This window comes from Balaenoptera musculus, chromosome 9 (genome assembly GCF_009873245.2).
Source record: "Balaenoptera musculus isolate JJ_BM4_2016_0621 chromosome 9, mBalMus1.pri.v3, whole genome shotgun sequence".
Lineage (NCBI taxonomy): Eukaryota > Metazoa > Chordata > Mammalia > Artiodactyla > Balaenopteridae > Balaenoptera > Balaenoptera musculus.
Genome location: NC_045793.1, coordinates 8,054,229 through 8,080,826, shown reverse-complemented (window position 1 = coordinate 8,080,826; position 26,598 = coordinate 8,054,229). Strand labels below are relative to the sequence as shown.

General features: G+C 43.7%; 1 protein-coding gene across 2 annotated transcripts in view; it reads left to right on the top strand.

Moving 5' to 3' along the window:
• Positions 1-26,598, top strand: part of CNTNAP2 (contactin associated protein 2) — a 2,064,798-nt gene that overhangs the window by 1,871,376 nt on the left and 166,824 nt on the right. For both annotated transcript variants that reach the window (XM_036864011.1, XM_036864010.1), the window contains exon 20: positions 19,366-19,602. In XM_036864011.1, the coding sequence (XP_036719906.1) occupies positions 19,366-19,602 (237 nt within the window). The remainder of the gene's footprint in view (positions 1-19,365; positions 19,603-26,598) is intronic.

Sequence of the window (26,598 nt, the reverse complement as noted above, 5' to 3'; positions counted from 1 at the left end):
AGTTCAAATGTCTCATGTCTTAATCCCAAATGAAATAAATCAACTATTAATTAGACTCTTTTCTAATTCATGATGTGGCTAGGCATGGAAGAGTTCACAGCAGCAGGATTGGGATGAACTGGGGGCAGGCAGGTGGAGGGGGGTGTGTCTGGGTCTAGAAACTCACCCCCTCCCTGGAATGGGGTGAGGAGTGGGACAGGAGTTCGTAGAGATGCTGCAGCAGGCGATAGAGGGAGGGGCTTAGGAATAGTGACTGGCTCCTTGCAGGTGAGTCTAGCAGTGATGATGTGAGCATTTCACATGTACTACTTAACTCACTTGCACGAGAATCCAATGAGGGAGGTAGTTTTACTAGAGCCATTTGAGGAACATGAAAACCTGATGCATGGAGAAATTCAGTAGCTTGCCCCAGGTTATCTATCTAAGTGGCAGAGCAAGGATTTGGACGTCAACAATCCAGCCCTAACTCCTGTCCCCTTAACCACTGAGCCTTGATTCTCCTCAGGAGGTAATGAGCTTCTCTTTAGGGCAGAGGACAGAGGACAGCCTCTGTAGCTGTGAGAGCAAGCAGTACTCACACACATTGAGGTCCTTCCAGGAAAGTCTGCCGGCTTGCACCAGGATCCAGGCATGGGGGAGGGACGCAGGGAACAGCCCTCGTGAGCTGGGGCTCTCTTTTCTAGACAGAGTGCCCCTAACTCCTTGACTGCACATTCCTAAGGAAAAAAAATGTTAAGCTGACTTATATACCTTCACTTATGTATTCATTTATATATTTTGTCCATGTGCTGCTGGCTTAACGTACATCATCAAATATGACTTTATTCATAGGGAAAATTATTCTTTTACACTGAAAACTGACCATAAATTCACTTCAAATAACATTCACTTGCATTAGCACTAAAAATGTGTGTCCCTGACCAAAAATATATTTTTTTAATAACTTGGGGCTACTTTTTATTCTGACATCAGAATTTCTTGATCTAGACCCCAGTTTTCCTAGATTTATTCCCTAATTGTTTAAGATTATTTATCCACAAATGGATGATTACTTGAAAAAAATGTAATGCAAGACCTTTGATGTATTGCATAGTTCTGAAACTGTATATTATAATAAAAACAAAATAAAAAGGCTTTAAAAAGCCTGCAGCAATACCAAAAGAAAAAAAAAAAAAAAGGTCACCCAACAGGAAAAATTCTCTCTAAAACAATTCTTTTAAAATCCCAGAAACAAAGCCAAAATGTCAATCCATTCTTTTTAACATTTTTCACAGCAAAACAATAGCCAGTGTACAAAATAAAGCTTTGGAGTTCAAACAGTTTAAGCTACTGCCACTGACAGAACATGTCTCATTCAGGGCAAAGATTTCTTTTTCTGATCATAGCATATGAAAAGAAAAATTAAATTAAATTAAAAGCAAGCATTTCAGCAATCCTGACAGACGTGAGCCCTCTGACAGCTCCCCCGTATTCCATCAGCTGAGGGTCTTAAAGCAGCCGCCTCCTGAAACCAAGTCTGATGGAAAGAAGCGGAGCTTAGCAAAGCCGCTTAGACATCCCACCTGCAAAGTTCATTTAAAACTAGGATCCCTATCAGTCATGCCCAAAGTTTCCCCTCCATCCTGCACAGCAGAGATTAGTTCTTCAAGTTCCATTTGTGTGGTCATCACTAGAGTTTTCCCTGAAGCTCTGGAGAAGCTAAAAGATTATTTCCAGCTAGAGCCACTAGACTCTGACCGCCATGTCCTTTTCCTGCACAAATCTCGACCTGACAGAAGCTGTCAAACGAGACTCCTGACTCCCGCATTAAGGGATCAACATCAAGTTGGCTCATAAGACTGATAATGGTTGGGTTGGAAAAGGTTTGACCCAAACCTGTGGTAACCAGGGCTGTTGTCTGCTACTCAGAGCCAGCACCCCTGGGGTGGCAGATTACTGCCTTGGTTCCGTGTCTTTTGAAGCCTCAGGTCAGGGATAGGAAGCTGACTGCCTTTTGTATTCAAGGTGATAGGTTTGGCAATGGGAAATTATCCAAGAAGTAAGAAAATCCATGAAAGTTTCATAAAGGTTTTTAAATCATCAGGTATCTAGTGCCGATTTTTAGTTACCTTATATGCTTTAAAGCAACACCTCCAGTGCTTCACTGAGCTTCTTCCTAATGGTTGAGGTAAGACAGTGTCTGCTGCAGCCCCTTTAAAACATCCCCACATAAAATACTGCATCCCTGCTCTGCAGATGTGATGGTTGTGACTGGAAATGTCCTCCGCAAGTGGTAGCAGACCATAATAGTTTTTTAAGGACCTTTGGTTCTTACTTCTGGCTGCTCCCTGGGCCCACATCTATAGTAACGTGCAGTGGTCATCTTTTCAGATACGTCCTTGTTAGGCACCTGAACCCTCATGAGAACATTCCAACCCTACCCTTGTCTTAGCAGGTGATTAAAGCTCCAGAGCGTATTTGCATTCCGGGTGCTAGTTACAAAGTGTGACTTGAATTCCCTGCTGCTCAGAGCTTAGCAGAAGCTCATTTAAGAGAAAGCACTTCTAGGAGGACAGCCTGACGGCTGTGTGATCCACACACTGCCCTGGAGGAGTGTTTCTCCCCCAGGCAGGCATAACTTCTTGAAAATATTGATGCCTGGGCCCCATCTCTTGGTCTGAGACGGGTGCTCAGGGCACACAGGGGGCTGCTGGGGATGGAGGAGAATGAGCAATGATGGAAAGAGTAGAAGGAAATGAAGTGAAGGAACTAATGCAGTTGGAAATGGGGAGAGAAGCCCGGATTTTGTACAGTGTGGTTGGGCCTGGGAGAGGAGTAGCAAGGAGATGGGCATCCCTTCCAGGGTTTTGAGCAAAGGAGTGATGTCATATGACATATGTTATGAAATGATCGCTCTGGCTAAATTATCTCTTCTTTCCATTGCATCACTTAAACTCAGAAAAACTCAAAAGAAGAACCAATTTTACAAGCAACGGTTCAAGTGTTTAAAGGGAAGAAATGACTAGGATCCTAAATGCCAGAATCTTCCATGTAGCAGCTCCCCAGATTCCTGAAAGAGATATGTAGAGGGCATATTTCCAGCAAGTTCATGTTGTTTTTCACTCTTAAGAGTGCTGAACTGGAAATGTGAGCTTTCGTTGTTCTTTGCTCAGGCATGTCCAAAGGTTATTCCCAGAAATTTTAACTTAATGGTTTGAGATAGAACGTAGGCATCTGTGTGCTTTAAAAGCTTCCAGAATGATTCTAATGCACATACAGAAACCACCTCTCCAGAGGCTGGAGAAAACAACTGACACTGGCAAATGCTTTGATTTTTCCCTTCTCGTCCCCAAGAGCTGTACTGTCTAGTGTGGTCGCCACTAGCTACGTGTGGCTATTGAGCATTTTAAACAGTGGTAGTCGAAATTGAGACGTACCATAAGCTCAAAACACCTAGATTTTGAAGACTTAGGATGAAAGAATATATGTAAAATGGTCTCATTAATTATTTCTATATAGATTACATTTTGAAATGATAATATTTTAGATACAATAAATTAAATACAATATGTTGTTATCAGTAACTCACTATTTGTTTAATGTGGCTACAAGAGATTTAAAACTCCAGGCGTGGTTCACACTACATTTCTACTGGACAGCAGTGATGTATGGAGCATTTCTGGCACTCCTCTTAGCTAGGAACCATAGCCCTCTGTCTGCAAAACCTTCACATACACTTATCATGCTACCACCCTCCAGAGTAATTTTTTTAAGAAAAATGCTAAGTTGCTTTTTCAGATCTTTCTTCCAGGTCAGGGACAAGCAGAAAGCCTTGAAAGACAACACAACATAGTAGTTAATACTAAGAACTTGCTAGATGTGTAACCGTTAGCAAGTTATTCACCTTCTCTGAGCTCCATCCCCTCATCGGTTAAATCTGAATGATAACCTGTATCTCAAGGTATGGTAAAGCTAAATAACATAGTTTCTAACTCCCCATAAGTGGTAGATCCTGTCGTTGGCTCTGAGCTTTAGAGAAAGTGGGGAAGCACCTTGGATTCAGGTGATGTGATTTGGTGTCGGCAGTGATACCCCAGTTCCCAGCATCAGTGGAGGTGCAGAAATCCATCATCTCCCTAACTACTTCTGAGTTTGATTTATGTTATATTTCTGTCATTTGATTGGAAATAAACTCTCAGAATGTCAGATTACATGCAACTATAACTATAAAATAATTAAAAAGCAAAATGTCTTTTGGAAAGAGTATTCTTGATGATCAGAACTGTGGTTGTCATGTGCCTTCACTAACGATCATCACTAAAAAAGAAAGCCGTGTGGATCTTGGCCAAGAAGGCAAGAATGTGTCCAGAAGTCTTAAAACATCTAGTGCTCCAGTTAAACTTTTGATTCGTGAGGGTTCGCTTTACCCTGCTGTTTATGTTTGACCTTAAGTCTTTCCACCTTTTGAGCTCATAACCATTAACTAATAATGCTCACCAGCCTCGAATCTTAAACTGAATTTTTACACCATTGTGTCCCATTTCTTCCAGTTGCCAAGTGCTAAAACTTTTTTTTACCTTTATGACTGAATACATTACACCAGTTTGTCTTCAAAAGTTTCCTTTTTTTCATAGACATGGGAAAACTCATATCGTTGGTTTCCCTCATTCTCGGGAGACAAACCAGTTGCGCGAAAGCTGGTTTTGTACGCATCTAGGCTTCCGACCCTCCTGCTCCAGTGGGTCAGCTCCCATTAGAATGAAGTCAGGGGTGGGCGGCAGCATGCATTTTAAGTCGCCATCCGTGGCCACCATTATCTCTAAACCCAAAGACACCATTAGAACTAGAATATATTTGCAGACATTTCTTTACAATTGGGTCTATTGAAAAATGTGAAATTAGAAACAAGTAATTATTTTAAACCTTCCCCAACCTATGGAACAAAAAAATGGCAATAGGCAGGGAAGCATCCTAGTTAAAAAAAAAAAAAAAAATTGATGCATGTGGTTGTTGAGCGACATTTCTGGAGGAGAATGTCACCAGCAGAAAAGGCAAACGTGTTAATTGGGAACAAGACAACCTCACTTCCCGAGCCAGGGTCCTCTGCATTGGACATGAGATCAAAGCCTTAAAATACCAGAAACCTGTGCCTTCAGACTGTGTTTCTTGGAACGATTGGCCTGGGTGCTGAAAATAGCACAGAGCCTTTTGGAGAATCCTTAACTCTGAGCATTCACAGCATTTCACATGCAGTGCAGTCCGTCCCGGCCTTGGTCTCTCTCCTGCTTCCAGGAGCTGCCTTTGCAGTTCCCTTTGTGTCAAAGGACAGGGCAGTGAGCAAACCACCGGGCAGATTTGGGTGGGGCATGTCACTAAGCACCCACAAGCGCTTCCCGGAAACCATTCCCAGTGTTCTGGAAAGTGTGTGTGTGTGTGTGTGTGTACACTCATACATAATTTCTGGGGAAAATATACGCACACATAGTTACATACAAACTTTCTGAAAACACACACACACACACACACACACACTCATTTCCTGGAAACCATTTTAAGGTTGATTTTCTATAAATGTAGAAAGAACTATAGATCCGTATAGAAAACCTTTTGCAAGTATTTTTTTATTTTTTTAAACTCTCTAGGAGTTAAGCCAGCATTTTATTTATTTATTTATGTTTGGCTGTGTTGGGTCTTCGTTTCTGTGCAAGGGCTTTCTCTAGTTGCGGCGAGCGGGGGCCACTCTTCATCGCGGCGTGCGGGCCTCTCACTGTCGCGGCCTCTCTTGTTGCGGGGCACAGGCTCCAGACGCGCAGGCTCAGTAGTTGTGGCTCACGGGCCTAGTTGCTCCGCGGCATGTGGGATCTTCCCAGACCAGGGCTCGAACCCGTGTCCCCTGCATTAGCAGGCAGATTCTCAACCACTGCGCCACCAGGGAAGACCCTGCAAGTATTTTTAATTTATTTCATATAAGAATAAACTTATTTCACACAGCCATGAGTAAATTTATTCTTTTTCCACAGATGTAGTGCAAAAAGAGGGGCATGCTTGAAGAATAGAGGGAAGAAATATTAAAGTAAAATTTTAGTTGTCAGTTTTGTAATTGAAGCCGTCTCCTCACTTGAAAATATTGTTCTCATTGAAGTAGAAGGAAAAGATAAGCTGGCAAATGCCCCAAATGTTAATTTCCCCACACAAATTACAAGCATATACAAGATTTCAGGAGGGCTCTTGCCGTGATGGGGGCATCCATCATTCAAGGCCATGTATAACAATTCAATGAGGGAGTGGCCCAAATTCATTCTTTTTCTTCTGTTTCCTTTCTTCTCTTCTTATTTCTACTTCTTTCTCTTTTTTTTTTCCTTCTTCCACCAAAAGGCAGACAAAATATACAGCTTTTTAATGGCAACCTCATTTTCTGGAACTCTGGATAATTCATAATCCTGAACTTATCTTTTCAAAAAAATGTACTGATTGCCAATTATTTCTTGGCTTCTTTGAGGTGAATCTTTGTTTTTTATCCCATATTTTATCTTCTACTCTCAAAAATTATAGATGGTGATAGAAATACATTGCCAGCATGTCTAAGATTTTCTTTGCAGGGAGATGGTGGGGGTTATACTCTGAAAAACATCTGAATGTGGCCAGACTGGTCCATGAAACCATTAATCCATTCATTAATTAGACAAGTGTATATTAAATACCTAATATGTGCCAGGTGTTGTGTTGGACTCTGGAGATACAAAATCAACTAAAATGCGGTGTTTGCCCTCGAGGAACCTTTGGTCATCAGTATACATATTTGTCAATTACCAGTTGTAGTTTAGTGTGAGAAAGCCTTTGAAATTACTGCATTTTGAATCTGTTTCACAGGAGAATGAATGTTTAAGTCTAGTTGTCACAGAAACAAGTGGTAAGCCATGTAAAACAAAGCCAGGGAGGTCATTTGCAAACCAGGAAGGCAGACTCAGCATAAAGACGGCTCCTGGCCTGGGGAGGAGCCCAGCGGCCTTTGGCCTGTCCACTTCTGGATTCTGTGTGGCATCATTAACAGTTTTCAATAAGCGTCCTTTTTTTTTTCAAAAGGCATAGTGTGGCCTACCTGCTCAATATCCACCAATACTGTGAGGTCTCAGATAACTCTACTGGGATATAACCTAGCTCTTGAGTTGCATGAAGTAGATTGCCACTAGCTTCTAATACTTCATACATTCATGCCTCATTCAAGACAGCAACCCTAGATGAGTTTCTTTAAATCACTCTGTTTATGTAACCATCAACGTTGTCCACAGGAGACCACTTCCCGTCTGATGAGTGAGACTCCAGCTGTGATAGCTGACCCACGTTAAAGCTGCCTGTACAGTGTGGCATGTTCTCTAAAGATGGCAGATAGTTTGAGGATGGTTTCTGTTGGTTGAAGGACAGTTCAGGGCTGGGTAGAACATTTCAACAAATCTCAAGGCTTATTAGCATACCAAATAAAGTAGCCACATAGACAAAATGGCTGAGATAAGGAGGAATAATAAGCAAAGTCATTCCTTTTACCTTCCTTGGTCAAGAAAAATAACTTGTTTCAAAAGATATACCCTGCTTTAATTATAAAAAAAAAATCATCAAATGGGAATGGCTTTGGATTTCAAGAAATATATATGTGAATGTCTCAAATCTTACAGTCAACCACGACCTTGAGGTGTGGCTTTTTAAAATCAAAATAGAAATCATTTTAATATTAACAAAAGGTTATCATAAGTATTAGGACATTTGTGGATTTTCTGGTCATTCTTTTCTATTAAGGTCTTAGCTGGTAAAGAAAACAGAATTTTATCAACTTAAAGAATCAATTGTGGGACTTCCCTGGCGGTCCAGTGGTTGGGAATCCGCCTTCCAGTGCAGGGGGCGCGCGTTCGATCCCTGGTCAGGGAAATAAGATCCCGCGTGCCTCGGGGCAGCTAGGCCCACGCACCGCAGCTAGAGAGAAGCCCACATGCCGCAACTAAGACCTGATGCAGCCGAAAAATATAAATAAATAAATATTTTTTAAAAAAAGAAAAAAAAAAAAAGAAAGAATCAATTGTATTTTTATGTTTGGGGGGTAATAAACAATCAGTGGTCACCTGATTGTTTCCTTTTAAAATTCCCAAACAAGGGACTTCCCTGGCGGTCCAGTGGTTAAGACTTCCCCTTCCAGTGCAGGGGGTGCAGGTTCGATCCCTGGTGGGGGAGCTAAGATCCCACATGCCTGCTGCCAAAAAACCAAAACATAAAACAGAAGCAACATTGTAACAAATTCAATAAAAACTTAAATAAATAAATAAAATTCCTAAACAAGAAGCTGGTAAACAAATCACTTTGTGGACGATGTTGGGCAAATTACTCCCCAATATCTGTTACCTTATCTGTAAAATTAGGATGATAGCATCTATCTCAAACATGCTTTTTAATTAAATTAAATTAAATTAAATAATACATAAAAATTGCCCTTTGTGTCTGACACATAGCAGGAGTTCAACAGAAGCTCATTTCCTCATGGCGTGTAAACGTGTATCTGGCTCCAATTCCAAAGTGTACTCACTGAATCAACAAACTTTCAATGAGTGCCTCCTTTCACTAGATTTTGTGGCTACAGCAGTGAATTAAAAACAGTGCTCGTCTTCAGGGACCCTATGGTCAAGAATTCTATTTGGCTCTTCAGATCAGCTGAGCAAGCAAGAAAATATGGGATGTGTAGTGTTAAGTATAGAGCAAAGAAGAAGCAACTTGCTACTTATCAACAGAATGAATAGAATCAATAGAATGTTCCTTGTATCTGGCACAGGCACAAATTATGCAAGTAAATAAATTTACAAAGAAACAAATAATTCCTAATAGCCGTAGCTTCATAGCAAATGATGAAGTTAGCAGAGCAGAGGTAAAATGAGGCAGAGACATTTGATTGGGGACAACTTTGCCTGTTAAGGCTATTCAACCAATTAACCAATCTGTCAAAATATGTTCCCACTTACCAAGTCAATGAAAGGGAGAAAAAACAGTAGAAATTAAGAACATCTGTTAAGCTGTAAGTCATTTAATTCTTTTGGATACATTATTCTGAATGCCTCTCGTAACACTTTCATTAATAAACTTCTCTTTTAATTAATGATTATGTCTAAGTTGATGGAAGAGCATTTCTCTCAAGAAGCCCACTTTACAAAGGGAATGAGACTGAAAAAATTGTCAGCTAAGGAAGGTCAGTGCAGATCAACTAGTTAAAGAATATACTGTTGCTATAAAAAAAAAAATTCAAATTCTATTCAACTCAATTCAAAAAATATTTATTGTGTATTTGCTGGATGCCAGGGGCTAGCTGAGGTTACCAGGCAGAGTTCTTACCCTAAAACGCTCACACTCTAGTGAGGATCCAGATGTGTAACTCAGGCATTCAGCTCCCAGCTTCCTCGCCCCTTCTGTGCCTTCCCTTTCTCTCCCCTCTCCTCCTTCCCAGAATGAAAGACGTGAGGTGGACCCCCTATGTTGCCTGGTTATTTGCAAAAATCTTTCTACATGGAAATATATATATATATGCATACATGTATATATAGCCTCAAGATGGTTTTCTAAAGCTATTTGTGTGTATATAAGTACCTGTGTCTGTATATACATTTTTCCCAGAAATGGGACAATATTGTGTTACTGTTGGTTTCTTGACTTAGCTTGCTCTCATATGGTTTCAGGAGTTAGTCTGTGTGTGTGTGTGTGTGTCTGCATATATATATATATTATGTGTATGTGTGTGTTCACACAGAAATGTGGTGAAATGTTAAAAGTTAGGGAGTCTGGATATGTAGGATATGGAGGTTCTTTGTACTAATTTTGCAACTTTTTTGTACATTTGAAATTATTTCAAAGTATAATGTTCTTCTAAAAGATTTGAAAACAAGTGATGCGAGACCCTTTGCAGCCTCCCTTGTGCCTTCTTTCCTACCGGCACCTTCTGCCAGCTGCCACCCCGCACTTGACACTGAATTAGACCCAACGCCCAGAGCAGTAGAGCTCAAGGGGTCCATCGATTAAATGGATACCATTGGAGTCATCCCAGGAAATGTTGAAATATACCTGAAATATATCAACAGGCAGGCCTTTCCCCAGACCAATTCAGTCAGAATCTCTGAGAGTTTGCCGCAGACACATTTTTCTAAAGTACAGCGAGGCTGCGACGCGCTGACAGAAGTTCCCGAACCCCGTGTCGCTCCGCTCCTCTGTGCTTTGTTCACACTTTCGTCCTCCCCAGGAGCACCCTTGCCGCCTTGCGAGGCTCGCAGATACGTGGTTGTTTGTCGGTACCCAACTCAGAGTCCCCTTCCTAGCGTGTCATCCAGACCTTCCCTCACCCACCCCTGAGAGAGCCCGTCTCTCCCCTGCTGTTTCCGCCCACACACACTCTGTGATTCTAAATCTCAAGCTCTGCTCTCCTGATGGTCTCCCAACCAACTGCGGACTCCTTCCCGGAAAAGCCTCGGTATGTTTGCTCTTGTTATCAGCATGGGTCTAGCCTAGAGTAAGAGTCCAAGAAATGTTTACCAGTTCAATGCGAACAAGGTTACCTGCGTTGGACTGAAGTTATAACACAGAGCTGGGAGGGCACTTAGGAGAGCTCTGTACACTGCATGGGGCTCTTAGCAAGGAGCTGGTGCTTACCCTGACAGGAATAGTGAGTAAGGAATGGAATGGAAGGGATGAGAAGGAAGTGGAGGTGTGAAAGCCAGTAAGCCAATCAGGCAGGACCACAAGCAGAGCACAGGAGATGCAGCTAGGAAGCAGCAGGTCCAGATAGTGAGGGTAAGGGAGGTCATTCTGGGGCTTCAGTCATCCAACACTAGGAAGCAGCAGGTCCAGATAGTGAGGGTAAGGGAGGTCATTCTGGGGCTTGAGTCATCATCCAGCACAGGCCCTAACGACACTGAGCGCCTCAGTGGATCATTTTGAGCGAGAAAGGAGTGAATTCATTTTTATTATTTTTTCCTCAAATTTGGGGGGTTGGGGTCATGAAATTTTATTTAAACTATTAACCCTCTCCCCAGAAAAGTGCATACACACTTACTTACTTTCACCTGAAGTTTCAGAAGATTTACAGATTTTCTGAAATGTCTCTAGTGGCTCCCCCTCCAAATGATATCCCAAATGTTAAGAAAAGGGATGAAATTTAAGTTCAGGAGTGACATGCTCTCCGCTCCCTCCAATCCTTTCACCAAACTGCAGCCAGAATGATCTTTTAAAATGGCAAATCAGATTATGTCACCTCTACTTAAACCCCTTCAGGGCTGCCCATTACTTTCTATACAAAAAACATCCTCAACAGGCCACTCCCTTTGTCACCAGCCTCTTCCTGCCACCTGCCCCCGAATTTTAGCCATCCTGACTTTGATTGCATTGGTCCTTAATACTCCCTCCTTCCTCAGGGCCTTTGCACATGCTCTTTTCTCTTCCTAGAATGCTTTCCCTACCCCCAAATCCCAGTTACATCTCATTCTCCCTCAGTAATTAACTTAAATATCATTTACTCCCTGTTCAATATCTAATAGCTTCATGGCTTAAATAAAGCACTTAATAAATATTTGAAAGAAAATATGGGAGAGCCTGGGAGCTAGCCAGATCGATATGGGTTCAGTCTTTAAGACGAGAATGATTTAAAGTCCCCAGCAATTCAGTGACTTGCCTGACCAGGGTCGCAGAGCTACTTGGTGGCCACATCAGGACTAAGCCCCACACCTCTTGATTCCTGCCCTCCGCTGGTACCACCTTAATCCCTTATAGATGTCTCAGCTGAAGTTTGCTGCAGTGGCATCCTCATCTCCCTTGCTCTCCCAAAAACATTCTAACCTGTTAACTGCCATATATGCCAGTAATGCTTATTAACAGTTTCAGGAGCATGACCCTGGAAATTCTGGATGCAGACTGTCTTCCTGTTTAAGACTGTAGTAAATTTGTTCAGTGCTGTTGGCTCTTAAACTCCAAGTGAGAAGGCCCCCTGGCTCCTACATAATCAACTCATAGAACATATAGTTTATTGATGTGTTTCCATTAATAAACTTCACACCTGTGTCTCATGGGTAGCACATACCATTCAGGCTAAATGTATGAGATTTTTCTTTGGTATTTTTCTCCTTTGTATGGATTCAGACACTTGAAATTTATTACACACAAACTGACCTGGCAGTGCCCTGACCTTTAGAAAGAATGGTGGGAAATGGCTACAATAGACATGTATTCACCTGGGGAAACAGAATAAGTAGAGGTGAACATTAACCCATCTGCGTCCAATGTTGTTGGCCCAAAATGATTATAGTAAATTAAAGAAAACATCAAACAAACAGAATTTTTAAAGTCAGGAGGGAAATTCAGAGTGGTACACTTGGAGAGAAAAAGCAGATTTTGCCGATACAAGGCCAGGAGAGAAACTGGCTGTATTTCAGGATAGCGGGGCCTTGGGAGTAGAATAGGAAATAAGTTTAAACATAACTGAGCCTTGCAGATTGCCCTGGAAGGAACCGGGCCTGATTCAAAATCGGGAAACATGCAGAAGGGTGACGTCCAAGGTCTCTAGGAGCAGAGCTCCATAAAATTCACTTAACTTTTTTTACTCGATAATAATTAAAAAACAGTTAATGAGAGTGATCATTCTGATCAGTGGAATTCAGCCATGAAAGAGCTTAATGACCCCGAGGCTGGGGCTGTGGTGTCTGTTCTGCAGAAATTTCTCCTAAATTTTATAGAGGCTGAACAGAGCTTTCAGGATCCAGGGTAACTGGGACAAAGTAGAAGAGAGCTTTGGAAGGCAGGAAGGAGGAAGCAAATATTAAAGTTTGGTTACAGCAGGAGCTAAAAAGAAGGAAGCCTGCTGTTATGGGCTGAATGTTTGCATTCCCCCCCCCCCAACCAAATTCATATGTTGAAGCCCTAAGCCGCAGTGCTGTGGTTTTGGAGGTGGAGCCTTTGGTGGTACAGTCAGCATTCATGCCTGTAGGTTCCACAGTCATAGATTCAACCAAACATGGATCAAAAATATTAGGAAAAAAAAAAAAAACACTCCAGAAATTTCCAAAAAGCAAAACTTGAATTTGCCATGCACCAGCAACTATTTACATAGTGTTTATATTATACTAGGCATTATAAGTAATCTAGAGATGATTTAAAGTTTTCAGGAATATGTATGTAGGTTATATGCAAATACAATGCCATTTTATATAAGGGACTTGAACATCCAAGGATTTTGGTATCCAAGGGGGGTCCTGGAAGCAATCCCCCATGGATACCAAGGGATGACTATAACTAGGCTTAGATGAGGTCATGAGGGTGGGGCCCTTATAATGGGATTAGTGCCCTCAGAAGTAGAGACCAGAGAGCTAGCTCTCTCTCTCTCTGCCATGTGCACACATGGCAAGAAAATGTGTCCACAAGCCAGGAAGAGACCTCTCACCAGGAACTGAACCAGCCAGCGCCTCGATCTTGGATTTACAGCCTCCAGAGCTGTGAGGATAGATTTCTGTTGTTTACAACACCCAGTTATGGTAATATGTTATAACAGCCTGAGCAGCCTAACACACCTGCCAAGATGGGGGCTCAGTAAAGGTGGTTTGCTTGAATGACTGGGTCAGTGACAGTGGGTGAAGGCAGTTCACACAGGCTGATAGACCAACTGTGAACATCTCTTCCCAACTCCATCATCTCTTAGTGATGCCACATTGGCCGCTTGAAATCAGCCAAGGTGGGAGTGTTTACACCATGGGAATAGGCGGACACCACAAATCAGGGTTTCCCCCCAGGAGAGCCAGCTGTGTAACGTTTACCAGCACACTCCTGGATAAGTTAGATGAAAGCCTTGTGGGAACATGGTTCCCTGGGGTTCTCACATTCACAGTACACCTTAACAGTTGTTGTTGCTGTTGTTTCTGCTTTAATTACTAATACACAGTGGCACTCTTCAATTATCTTTTATTACCCATCCAGAGTGATTCAGCATTTGTAGACTCTCCTGGCAAACCAACCATCATTTAAAGCATTGTTTCTATGGGAAAATAGTTCCAAGTTGCAAGTTACTGACTTTAAAATAAACTTTTGGAAAAGAACCCATCTGTGAGTTGGGGGCTTTCAATTCTGGGTCCTCAGGGGGAAGTTAGAGAACAGAAAGAATCATGTCTATTTAAAAAATATAGGTTGCAAAACATATCCTAAGTGAAAAGACAAAAGGAATAGAATTATAGAACTTGGAGGAGAAAAAGATGAGGAAAAATTTAATTACAGGGGTGGGTGCCAGCTGTTTGTTTTTCCACTGTGAGCATCAGGGATTTGGTTAGACAAAGGGGAAAATACCTTTGTGGTATTTTTCTGGGATGTATGGTTTGTGGATTTTATTTCAAACATTTCCAAACTTACTTTCCACAATCAGGGGTAATTTACATATGATCCGTTTTGAAGACCAAGAAATGGTTAAGACAAGATTACTTGTCTACTTCAAGACCCCTGTGACCTTTATGATCCTAAGTCTGGCATAATGTATTTCAAAATTTTGAGACACATAACTCAACAAATCTCCTTCATAATATATCTTAGAATAACTAGACCCAAAATTTACCATTTTTTTATCCAAAAAAAATTAATATCAAAAATTAAACTATCTCACATTAGTATAAAACCTTAAATCAAGCATTCTAAATCAACTTTTTGATCATTTAATGGGGGAAAAGATGTTATTTGGGGCTTGTGAAGTAAGCATTATTTTAATTATTCATTCAGAAGGGACGGGAATATTACTTTCCTAAATGAAATCACAGTACTCCGATTTGGCATTTCCTTAAAAAGATCTGAAACAATGAAATAACAGCTGTAATTCTGCCTCTTGGAACCTTAAATGGCTCACAGCACTCCCAGGCCCTGCTTTGACAGTTGGGTTACGATGTGGTTTCAGAGCAACACTTTTAAGCGTGGTATATCCCTTCCTCCAATACTGGCATGAATCCTTAAAGCTTCTTAACGATGGATGACTCTGAAATACACCAAAAGTATTCTCTATGGCATATTTTTTATTTGTTTATCCAAAATCCCTAGCTTTCCAAATTTCCCTTTATGATCTGCCTTGGAATGCTCGTCGCCAGTTTATCTGAGAAAAGCGTAAGTTCTCCCCCAGACAGGACCGCCCAGCAGCCCCACCGAGCGCACTACCCTGCCTCAGTTCCAGCTCCCAGGACCTCAGACTCTTCTGTCCCTAAGCATCGCCTCTTACACGTGCTGATTCTCAAGACCCTCTGAGTCAGACCCTCTGAGCTAAAATCTGGGGCTGGGCCTGAGCACCAGCATTTTAACAGACTCCCAGGCCTGTTGAGAAGTGCTGTCAGGGACTCAGTTCTGCCCTCTCTCTGGGAGCAGAATACCTGGGGAGAGCCTGGCCCGAGGGAGCTTAGGGTCTCACCGGCGAGGCGCTGCATCTGTGGCTCAGGTGCCTGTGGTCTCCTTGGCTTTACCTGCTTCCTCAGCCTCTGCTGCTCAGAACCCCCACCCCCACCCCCAGGCCCAGGTGCTGCGCCCCTCAGTCTTGAGTTTCAAGGGCCCGATACGTTTCCCCTCCCTGTGCATCAGCCCTGTCTGCTCGCCTCTGGCTTGTTCAGACCCTCCAGCCTTGATCTCTAGCCTTCCTCCCTTCCTCTCTCCAGGCCCCAGGTCTACCTCTTCTCTCCTGCTTGGCCCAAACCTGTTCCCAGATGCTGACCCCTGCATCCTCTGGTAGAACCTCTCTGCTGGCAAAACACACCCCTTGGTGTCTTTGCTCCGGGCGGCCAGCCTGCCTGCTCTCCCCGAATGCTCCCGGCCCCCACCAGCTGCTAGACGCTGTCACATCAGCCAGTCCTAGGAATGTCCGTCTGTCCCACTAGGATCTGAACTACTGAGGGTAAGGATCACCTCTGTCTCCTTCACTGTTTTCCCAGCAGTAGTGGGAGCCTAGTGAGTCTTGTGTGAACAACTGATATTGTTTAAAAAAAAAAAAAAAGGAGCATGTGAATTTCACCTGGGGGCACGATGCTCACGTTGCAGACTCTCTGGCCCCTAAGTTTGTTTACACGCTGCGCCCTCAGCTAGAAAGCGGCTTGTCTTCATCTTCACCTTTACATAGCGACCCGCCTCTGGCTCTTTGGGTCCCGACTTCAATGTCTTTTCACTGGGGAAGTCTTCCTGGAGCCCTGGAGACAGGGCTGGTACCCCTGTTGTTCCAAGTGCCCCCTATATAAACCTGATCCTGTACTGAGCACACTGCCTTCTGATGATGTCTGTTAGCCTAAATTCTCCTCTAGATCAAGAGCACCTTGAGAACAAGGATTGTGACCTCAGCACCCAGCATAGTGCCTGGCATGCGGCTGGTGATCAATTCCACTCTCCTTGCTGAGAGAGTGGAAAAGTCAGCTCAGGATCCTCCAGGCAGTAAGAGGGGGGTTCTTCTCACATAACCTACCAAGTAAACCACCATAACTCTCACCACACTGTGTTCAAAGTGTCGATGTGTCTCCTCTACACCAACCGCTGGACGTGAAGCTGAATCTGGCCTCTGTACCCCTACACCAAATTAAATCTCAGAGACAGAGTTTTGGGTGAAATAGAAAAGAATAGCTTTGTTGCTTTGCCAGGCAAAGGGGGCCAGAGCGGGCTAATGTCCTCAAAACAGCGTGTCCCAACCCAGGGGGGTTTGTGAGGAGTTTCACGGTCGAGGGGCGGGGTTGCTGATAAGGATGAGGGTGCATGCAGGGCCCGCATTCCTTCAGTCCAGAGGTCATCTGGTGTCAGGTGTGACGATGGGCGATCTGTGACCTTCTCTGGAATGAAGAGGGCATCATCAGTAGTTAACATCTTCCATTTGGTGGGGGCCTTGGTTCTGCAGAAGAGCGCAAAGGTATTGTTCTGTGTATCCCTTGAGGGGAGCCAGGACCCTGCCCCAAGGCTGCACGGTTGTTTCTTGACTGTTCCTCCCTGGTCTCTGCATCCCCTCCCTTCCCTGATCAGCAATTGTTTGAACCTGCACTTTGGAACCCAAAGAAGGGGACACAGAAAGGCTTTTGTGCCCAGGAGCCCCACAGGGTCCTGCTCAGTTTCAGACAGAACACTCTTCAAGGCGTTGATGCATTTGCTGCATCTTTACATCCTGATGAGTCTGCAGTGACTAGCATGGATTAAGTATCTGTTTAATCCTGTGTTTCCCGGCGAACACACTCTAGGCATTTTGAGCAGGACAATTCTTAATTGTGTGAGACAGTCCCACATGTCACAAGACACTCAGCAGGCTTCACCCCCACCCACCAAATGCCAATAGTACCCTCCGTGTATGCGCACACACACACACAGACACACACACACACACAGACACACACATTTGCGAAAGCCCTTGGGTGGGGGGCCAGGAGGAGAACAGTACTGCCCACAGTTGAGAGCTTGTAGTTAACTGAACTCTTCACCACAGCTCAGTGGGAAGCGGGACGTGGCAGCCTCTGCAGCAGTGCCAGGTGGAGTGGTGCACGTGTGTGATCATGTGAGGTGGGGGTCAGGGTGGCATCTGCGGCCCTCAGGAGAAAGTGGTAACCTGTCTTTGTAATATGACTAAGTAATCTTTATTGGACGCTTATCATATATTCCAGGCACCAGGCTAAGTATCATCCATGGGTTCTTTAATCCTCACGACAACCTGAGGCCCCAGGTTCCAGAGAGGGAAGCTGAAGCTTAGAGAGTTTCAAGCCACTGACCACGATAGCAGGGTTGGTTAGCCACAGGTGTCTGACTGCAGACCCGGAATCAGCCCACTGTGCTGCTGACTCTCTCTGTGCTAGGCTTCTTTAACAAGCACACACTTCAGAATTCCCAGAGGAAAGAATCCTCTTAAAATTGGTCCTCTCCTATTCATTATAATGTAAAGCGGATGTTTCACAAAATACATTCTGTGCAATGTTAGTTTAGTGGGATGTCAGGTCTTACGAGAGTAACGGGTTCCACGGGCAAAGAAGTTTGGGAAATGCTTTCAAGGTCATGTGCAGAAGGCAATGAAACAGTAACTGTGAAGGCCAAGCAAGCCTTGCTAGCGTGCCCCAGCCTTTCACAGGGAGTCAGGAGGTGATTTTAGAACATGGAGCAAACAATGGAGAAACTGTAGCAGGAGCTTGTCTGCCAGGCAATGATTAAAAACTAATTAGCATTGATTAGGCCACAGGAAAAAACTGCTGAAGGATGGGTGACCTTTCTTCTAATTTCTTAATAATAATAATAGGTACTATTTATTATGTGCTAATTACTTTAATTATCTTTTGTAATTCTCACTGTTATTACCTCTCTTTCACATATAAAATACTGAGGCCTAGAGAAGCTGGCTAAGCGACTTCTAAGGCCGCATAACCAATTAAGGGCAGCACCAAATTTGAACCCAGTTCCCTCTATCTTCATGTCTTGTGATTTTTGAAGACTATACCCAAAGCCTCCCAGGACTTCATCAGGGTTTCACCAAGGGCTTTCCTGGGTGAACATCCAAAGCAACTCCGATCTCTCAAGCAGATGCCCATGAGTTCCTTGAATTAGTGGTTCATGTGATACTGTTGCAGGAAGGGGGACTCCTTCCAGGACCCGAGAGTGGGCTCTTGTCTAACACTCGGAAATGAATTGTCCAAGGAGACACATGTACTGACAAAGCAAGAGACTTTATTGGGAAGGGGCGCCCGGGCAGAGAGCAGCAGGGTAAGGGAACCCCGGAGAACTGCTCTGCCACATGCCTTGGTGATGGGGTTAGTTCCCGGTTGTCTCTGGCCAATCATCTTGCTTGGCCCGTATTTGGTCTGACTCAGGGTCCTTCCTGATGGTGTGCGCATCGCTCAGCCAAGAGGGATTCCAGCGCGAAGGATTCTAAGAGGTTGGTCGTCTCCTCCCGGCTAGTTTTCCGCAGCACCATGTTCCTTATCGGGACCTCCTGTTGTGAGACAGCTCAGGGAAGCGGGTCTGGCCGAAGCGGGTGGTGTCGGTCAACAGTTCCGTAACCATGCCACTGCCTTTATTCTCAGCATCTCTCTTCAACCGAAATTAGTTATTTGGTCTAAGTACTAAACATGAAACTTTTTTCTGGTATGAGTTAACGTTTCTTAATTTAGCTACTACGTTTTAAGTTGACAGACTGCTATACTCTGTTACGCTGCTTTTTTGTTTTTTGGTAAGCGTATCCGTGTGATTGAAACAAAGTTCCATCTGCGTAGACATTCCATTACTGGAGTCCGGTCCGCCCTCCAGGAACGGCTTTAGCGGCACGACAAAGTTTCACAGTTCTACCCAGGTTAAATCGGTTAGTGGTATTTAGCATAGGAATTCTCACATTTACATTTTACATTTCCTTTTCAACAGATGTGGGTGCATTTTTTGAAGAGGGGATGTGGCTGCGGTATAACTTCCAGGCGCCCGGGTCCGGTGCTAAGGAATCGGGTGGCAGGTCGGAGAACTCCCGGGACCCGCAGAATGGGACCCCGGACCTGGCCCGCGAGGAGATCCGCTTCAGCTTCAGCACCACCAAGGCACCCTGCATCCTCCTCTACGTCAGCTCTTTCACCACCGACTTCCTGGCAGTTCTCGTCAAACCCACCGGTAAGGACGAGGATACCTAGCCTTCTGCCCTTCAGGGTTGTAATATCGGGGACCATCTGCCCTTCAGTGTTGTAATATCGGGGACCATCTCCAAATATACACTAAGCCAGGAGTGTCAGTGTGACTAAAATAGGCATCCTATTTTAGAATATACAAATGGACTTACGATCTTTCAGAGAAATCTAAGCAGTTCTAAAGCATATAAGCATGCCAAACATTGAGTCCATTTCCTCTCTGAAAACTTGAGTTCTATGATACTTGGAGTTTTAAGATCTCTTTTTTACAAATAAAAATATTTAGGTTTATCACGGAGCAAATGTCTCTCATTCCCCAGGGAGACTGTACAGGCTGGAGACACGGAGGCTCCCTCTCTCGTCGTGCTCTTTAACGATTGAAACTTTGCAGCCTTTTTTTTTTTTTTTTAGCATCTTTATTGGAGTATAATTGCTTTACAAGGGTGTGTTAGTTTCTGCTTTATAACAAAGTGAATCAGCTATACATATACATATATCCCCATAGCTCCTCCCTCTTGTGTCTCCCTCCCACCCTCCCTATCCCACCCCTCTAGGTGGTCACAAAGCACTGAGCTGATCTCCCTGAGCTATGCAGCTGCTTCCCACTAGCTAGCTATTTTACATTTGGTAGTGTATATATGTCCATGCCACTCTTTCACTTCGTCCCAGCTTACCCTTCCCCCTCTCCGTGTCCTCAAGTCCATTCTCTAGTAGGTCCTGCAGCCTTTTTTGACAGCTATTCCAGTGTCGTAGCATCTTAAAGATCAAGATTTTCTTCTGTGGGAACTAAAAATTATTATTATTAACCCAATTCAGCTTGAGTGTTAATAAAATAGCAAATTCTTAAACTTCTCTGGTCAATGCTCTGTTGGTTTAAAAGATGGGTGGGAAAAAAATGTTCCTTAGGATTTTCCCTTTCAGAAATTATTTCTGAAGAAAGGAACCGAAAATCAGACAAAGATTCAGCATGAAGATGTTCATCATAGTTTATAATGTTATTTATGAAAATAAGAATTGGAAAGGACCTAGAAGTTAAATTTTAGGAAAATGGTTAGTAAAAGAGGGAATCACCATTTTATGGGCTATCGTGTATCCATTAAGAATAATATTTATGAAGAGTAATTAATGACATGGAGAAAATTTTTATGTAATATTATGTGAAACCAAAAAAAGGCATGATACAGCCTTGACTGTACAATATCAGTTTAGCTCTGTAAAAAAGATGGATAGGAAAAAAAAAAGCAATAACGTGAGCACAAATTATCTTTGTTTGTTTGGGTAGTTGATTTGTTTCTCCTGGGTAATACTCTTCTACACATGTCAAATGCTCTCAATGATCGTGTCACCGTTCTCATCAGAAAAAAACAGTTATTTCAGGAAGTGAGGAAGTAGAAAAGTGTACACCCCTGCTCTCTGGAAGTTCACGCGTTAAGTTTCTTTCTCCTGCATCAGATTAAATAGCTGTTTAATCCACTGATGTTCTCCACCCTCATGCCCCAACCTCTCCTCAGTGGGCAGGGAGGATGGTTCTCACCTCTAGCTGGTCAAGACTGTCAGGAACACGCCTCGGTAGATGCTGTATCATCTGCTTCTCAAGCCTCTGCCACGTTAAAATCTGGTCCCACTTCTATCCAGTAACTCACGCCCCCAAGCCTGCACCGGCCCCTGTGAGCACTCACGCGTGTGTCTGTGGGCCTTTGTCACGCGCAGGGGTTTTGACTAATCGTTTCCATACTAATGGCTACCGTGTAAGGCTGCCCGAAGCTGTGCTAAGTGTTTCACATGCGTTAATTCCCAAGAGCACACACTCTGTAAGGTAGAGTCCATTCTTACCCTCTTCCTGCAGGTGGTAGGCTGGAGTGCAGAGAGAGTCGGTGATTTGCACACTCAGCTGGTGATGGCACAACTGGGGTTCCTGAACCCAGGTGTCTGATGCTGGACCCAGAGTTCTCCACTGCCCTGCTTAGAGACCTCTAGAACACTCGGTGCATTTGCAAAGCATGGACAGTTTCTGTCTAATTATTGCAAGGCCGTCCTCAATTGCTAATGAAAATTTGGCTTTTCCATACTCCAAATGCTGCATTTTTTATGAATTGAGATTTAAAGCTAGAAAAATTTGAGGAACTCATTCAGGGAAAAGAAATCAATGAGGACTAAGCCAAAATGTCAATAAAATAAAATAAACAGTTTTAACTAAATGCCCCGGCATCTCTTAAACTTAACATATTGGAAGCTGTATTGTCCTCGCTGCTCCCAGAACCAGGCCCCTCTTGTTCTGACGGTGCTACCGCTTCTCAGACACCGGAACCCACAGCCTGGCCTCATTCATGAACGCTCCATCCTTCCGCCTCTTGTGGGCCATCCAGCCTGACGAGTCCTGTGCATCCTATTCTCACCATGTCCTTCCAGAGTATCCCCTCCTTTGCTTCCCCACTGCTGCTCTCCTGGCAGATGTCTTCTGGTTCAGTGCCTCCCGACATTGCTCCTGGCGTGGCACACATAGAACGTTATCTGTGAATGGCACCTGGGCAGCTGCATGAGGTTGTGCTTGGGAGGCCCCCAGCCCAGGGGCTCCAGCAGCCCTTACCTCCACAGATCTGCCGAGGCCTGAGGGTAGCCGGGCTCCTGGCACCCCGTGACCCCACCGTGGGGCAGCAGTGCACCTCAGCACGCCCCTGGGATGCTCTGTCCCGGCCGTCTCTCTGCCTCCAGTCACCCGAACCTTGCCCAGCCCAGCCAGAGTAGGTCTTCCTTCACACACAGTGTCCCTGTCATACAGCCAGGAGGGCCTCCTTCCCCAGGAGCAGGAGGACAGATCCCGAGTCCCAGCACCTTCCAATCAGGACCCACCAGCCTCTTGAGTGAGAGCTCGGAGTGCAGAACCGGAACGTATGGGTTTGAATTCTGCTTCTACGTTTGCAGATGGTGAGATCTTGGGCAGTCGTGGCTCCGTCTCATCATCTGTTACATAGTGTCTCCCTCAGAGCAGTGCTGTGAAAGTCAAGTGAGTTAGTAAGTGTAACACACTACACACACACACACACACACACACACACACACACACACACTGTATGTATGTGTGTTAGCGGTTATTATCCAGAGCCCATGATTTAATCTACGTTTTGCCGCATAGTGAGGCCACACCTCCCTGCTCTTCCTTCTCCAGGAACTCTACTCCTCACGCACCTCAAGGACGTCTGCCCTGCTGCCTGCTGTGTGCCCTTATCTGGAAAAGCTCCATCTTCCTCTGTAGCTTAATACCCGCCTTTCATTCTAGACCCAGATCAAGTCTCACCTCCTTTCAATGACTTCTCCTTACTTTAAACTCCTATTACACTTATTTTCAATGTCATTTGTTTGGCTTTTAGTGCACTGTATTGTTATCCATCTTTGTTATAAATATGCCCCATCTTCCCAGTGAGATGAAAGGCCCCCACACTACATCTCCTGCCTACAATAGGTGCGCTGTAATTGTTTGCTGATGGTAATGTTGATGACAAGGAGAGAATAAATCTGTTAAGCACATTATTTGCTGCAGCCAATGAAAGAGTAGTCCCTTATACCTGCTTTAATTCACCCGGGAGGTGAACATGAGATGCAAGAAGTGAAGTATCCCTCCATCTTAATAATATTTTATTTTAATGAACAAATATTAATATTCTCCTTCCCGTCATTTAGTAGTTCTCTTGTGCTATTGTTTGAAAGGAATAAATGTATCATTTAAATTTTATTATTCAAGAATATTGCCATTACTGTTTATAGATGTTCACTATATATAAATTTTAAGGTCCAACTCATCTTTTTCCTCAAAGCAAATCATTTCCATTGCCATTAAGTGAAGCAATTAGAGAAGTCAGAAAAGAGAAAAAATAACGAAAACAACTTAATACTGATTTTAATGAGCTGGAGAACATAAAGGGGCCAATGACGAAGAGACAGTAGGGAGAAAAATGTCCAGGGTTTTTTTTTTTTTTTTTTGGCATAATTACCAGTTCCTCCGACTCCCAGCCTCAAAGGCAGAGCCCTCTCTTACTTCTCTTCGCATCCCCAGATCCAGGCACGGCCTGGCCCATACCGTACAGGGGCTGGGGATGGGTGTCTGTATTAGAAGTGGACTCCACACTTACAGCCAGCCAGGCAGTCCACTTCTAGACCTTGAAAACTTGGGTTCAACAGGGGCACTAAATAAGTATGTTCTAAAGGAATTAAGTTTTAAATGATGAATGAATACAGCTGTGTATTTAAGAAAACTGGCTGTGATCATACAAGGTCAGAGCACCAGAAGTAAAGTGGAGAATAAAAACTCAAGACAATCGACTTGTTTTTTCTACCTGTAGCCAAACAACTGCCTAATCATCTCCTTCACTGCCAAACACTAGATTGTTTTTAATGCTATTAGAATAAAGAAAAAATAGGGTGAATCACTGAGGGGTGGGGAGAGAAGTAGCTCAGGAAACGGGAGCAACATATTCAAAGGTCCTGAGGCAGGAAGAATTGTATTTCCTAGGGAATAAGAGAAGTCCTAGGTAGCTTGAATGTAAAAAGTAAGAGGGTAAATGGCATCTTTTAAAATAAAGTAACTGGCAAGCTGTGATCAGACAGGACATCATAAGCTATGTTAAGAATGTATGTCTTTATCCTATAAGCAGCTGGAAAGTTTGAAGAGTTTTAAGTGAACCAGACAACTAGTCAGTTACGCATCTTGAAAGATTTCTCTGCCTAAGAAAACATGGGAAGGAAGAAAGCACAGAGGCAAGGAGAACCATCATCCATTCACTCAGCGAGTAGTAGTTATCCAGCACCTACCATGTATCAGGCATTGTTCTAGACGTTGGGAATTAAGTCATAAAGAACATAAACAAAAATTCTTACTCTCGTGGAGTTACATTTAGCAGAAGACAGCAGTAAACATATTAAGTACAGTATGTAGTATGTTGTATGGTAAGAACTCTCATGGGGAAAAAAATAAGGCAGAAAAGGGAGCCGGAGAGCTGGTCAAGGGAAAGGAGTGGGTAAATTCTGCTTCTAATAAGGAAGTCACAGAAATAATCACAGAGAAGACAATATTGAGCAGGACCTAAAGGGAGTGAGGGGCAGCCATGCAGATAATGGCGGAAATGAGCATCCTAGGCAGAAGAACCAGCAGGTGCCAAGGCCCTGAGGCAGGAACATGCCGGCATCTGGGGAGACAACAAAGAGGCAGTGCTGTTCGGGTGGGAGGTGAGGAGTGAGAAAGGAGGAGAATAATGAGAGGTTATGTCAGAGATGAGGGGGAAGATCACAGAGGGCCTGGTGAGCCGTTAGGAAGACGTCGATTTTTACTCTGAGTGAGACAGGAGGCCGTGGGAGGGTTCTGAGCAGAGGACCGCTCTGACTGCCGTGTGGAGAGACCAGGTATGTGAGGGGCGGAGGCCACGCTGGGCTGAGGGAACGTGGGGGAAGGGCAGTAGTTGGTATGGAGGCCAGTACAGTAATCCAGACAAAAGACGAGGGTGGCTTGGTCCAGGGATAGAAATGGAGGTGATGAGAGCAGTAAGATTCAGGGTGTGATTTAAAGACTGAGCCAAGAAGCTTTGCTGATAGATCACACGTGTAATGTAGGAGCAAGAGGGGAATCAGGGCTTTTAGGCAGGAATAGCTGGAAGGATAAAGTGGCCATTAACTGAAATGTGGAAATTGTGATGGAATAGTTTTTGGAGGGGAAGATCAAGAGTTTGGTTTCACGTATGTTGTGTCTGAGGTCCCAGTGAGACACCTCCATTAATGGATTAGTAGTAAGAGAGCACAGAAAGAGGGGACTCGCCTGAGAGTGAAATGGGGTGAAGAGTGATCACTTTTAAAGGAGGGACTGATTTGGGTCACGTGATCCAGGCAGAAGCCGATGCAGGTGAAGCTCAGGTGGTGGCCGTCAGGTCACTGATAGGGAGTGGCCAGCACAGGGGCCCTGAGTCAGGCCAGGAGCTCTGCGTGCAGGGGCGGGCTCCTATGGGAACCATACCAGGGCATTCAAGGTGCCAGTGGAGGCCCTGTGGTTGTGGAGATGGGGAGAGTGGGTTGAACTTAGACCCATTCAGGAGACGAAAGTCAACAGTGCTTGGTTGAAACGCTATAAAGCAAAGGAATCTAGGATCAAGTGCCAGAGAAAACTCAGAAATAGTGAAGCCTTGCCAGATTTGTTCAGAAAGGAAAAAATAGGAAATGCAAGTAATTCATGATTGTTCTTTCAATTCCAGGAACGTAGTTCAATATTTTAAATGCACATGTAACCACTAAATAAGAAAGGGCAGCATTCAGAACTATTGCGTTTATTTACGTACACATAAGGACATGAGAATTACCTTACAAGGAGATATTGCCAAATATTTAGAGTAGTTACCTCTGGATGGTGGAGTTTCCAGTGACTTCTTTCTTTTTTTCTGTTCACTTTTTAAGTTTTAATATCATGTTCTATTTCACAACTTAGAATATCAGTTTTGTTCCTCTGGAAGGAAATGAAAAAGGCGACAAAGAATCTTTGAGGTGATTTACAGTTGGCCAAACTCTTGCTAAATTACTGGGCTCCATTTTTAAGCTCTGAGATGTCAAAAGCTATTAACACCAAGATTCCATTTGAGTAAAAATGAGATAAAAAGTCGATGCCTTTAAAATCATAACTAAGAAATAAAAGCTACGTTTGCTGTGCAGATTAATTAAAAGCAGGATCTAGAATATTATATTAGTCTTTTTGAATATTGCTTGTCATTATTGGGAAGAAACAAGAAAGAGGAAAAAGAATAATTTGTTGAGGCAAAGTGAACTACAGCTGAGAGGCAATGAGGACGCATCTTTTCGCCTTTGATTTGCACTTGGATTGATGAGGTCGCTAACCTAGAATGAAAGCCATTGCTTTGTTTTCTTGGTCTCAGTGAAGCCACCCAAAATCCCATGCATGTATTTATCTTCTGTAAATTATGTTTATTCTTAATATTGTATGTTCATGATT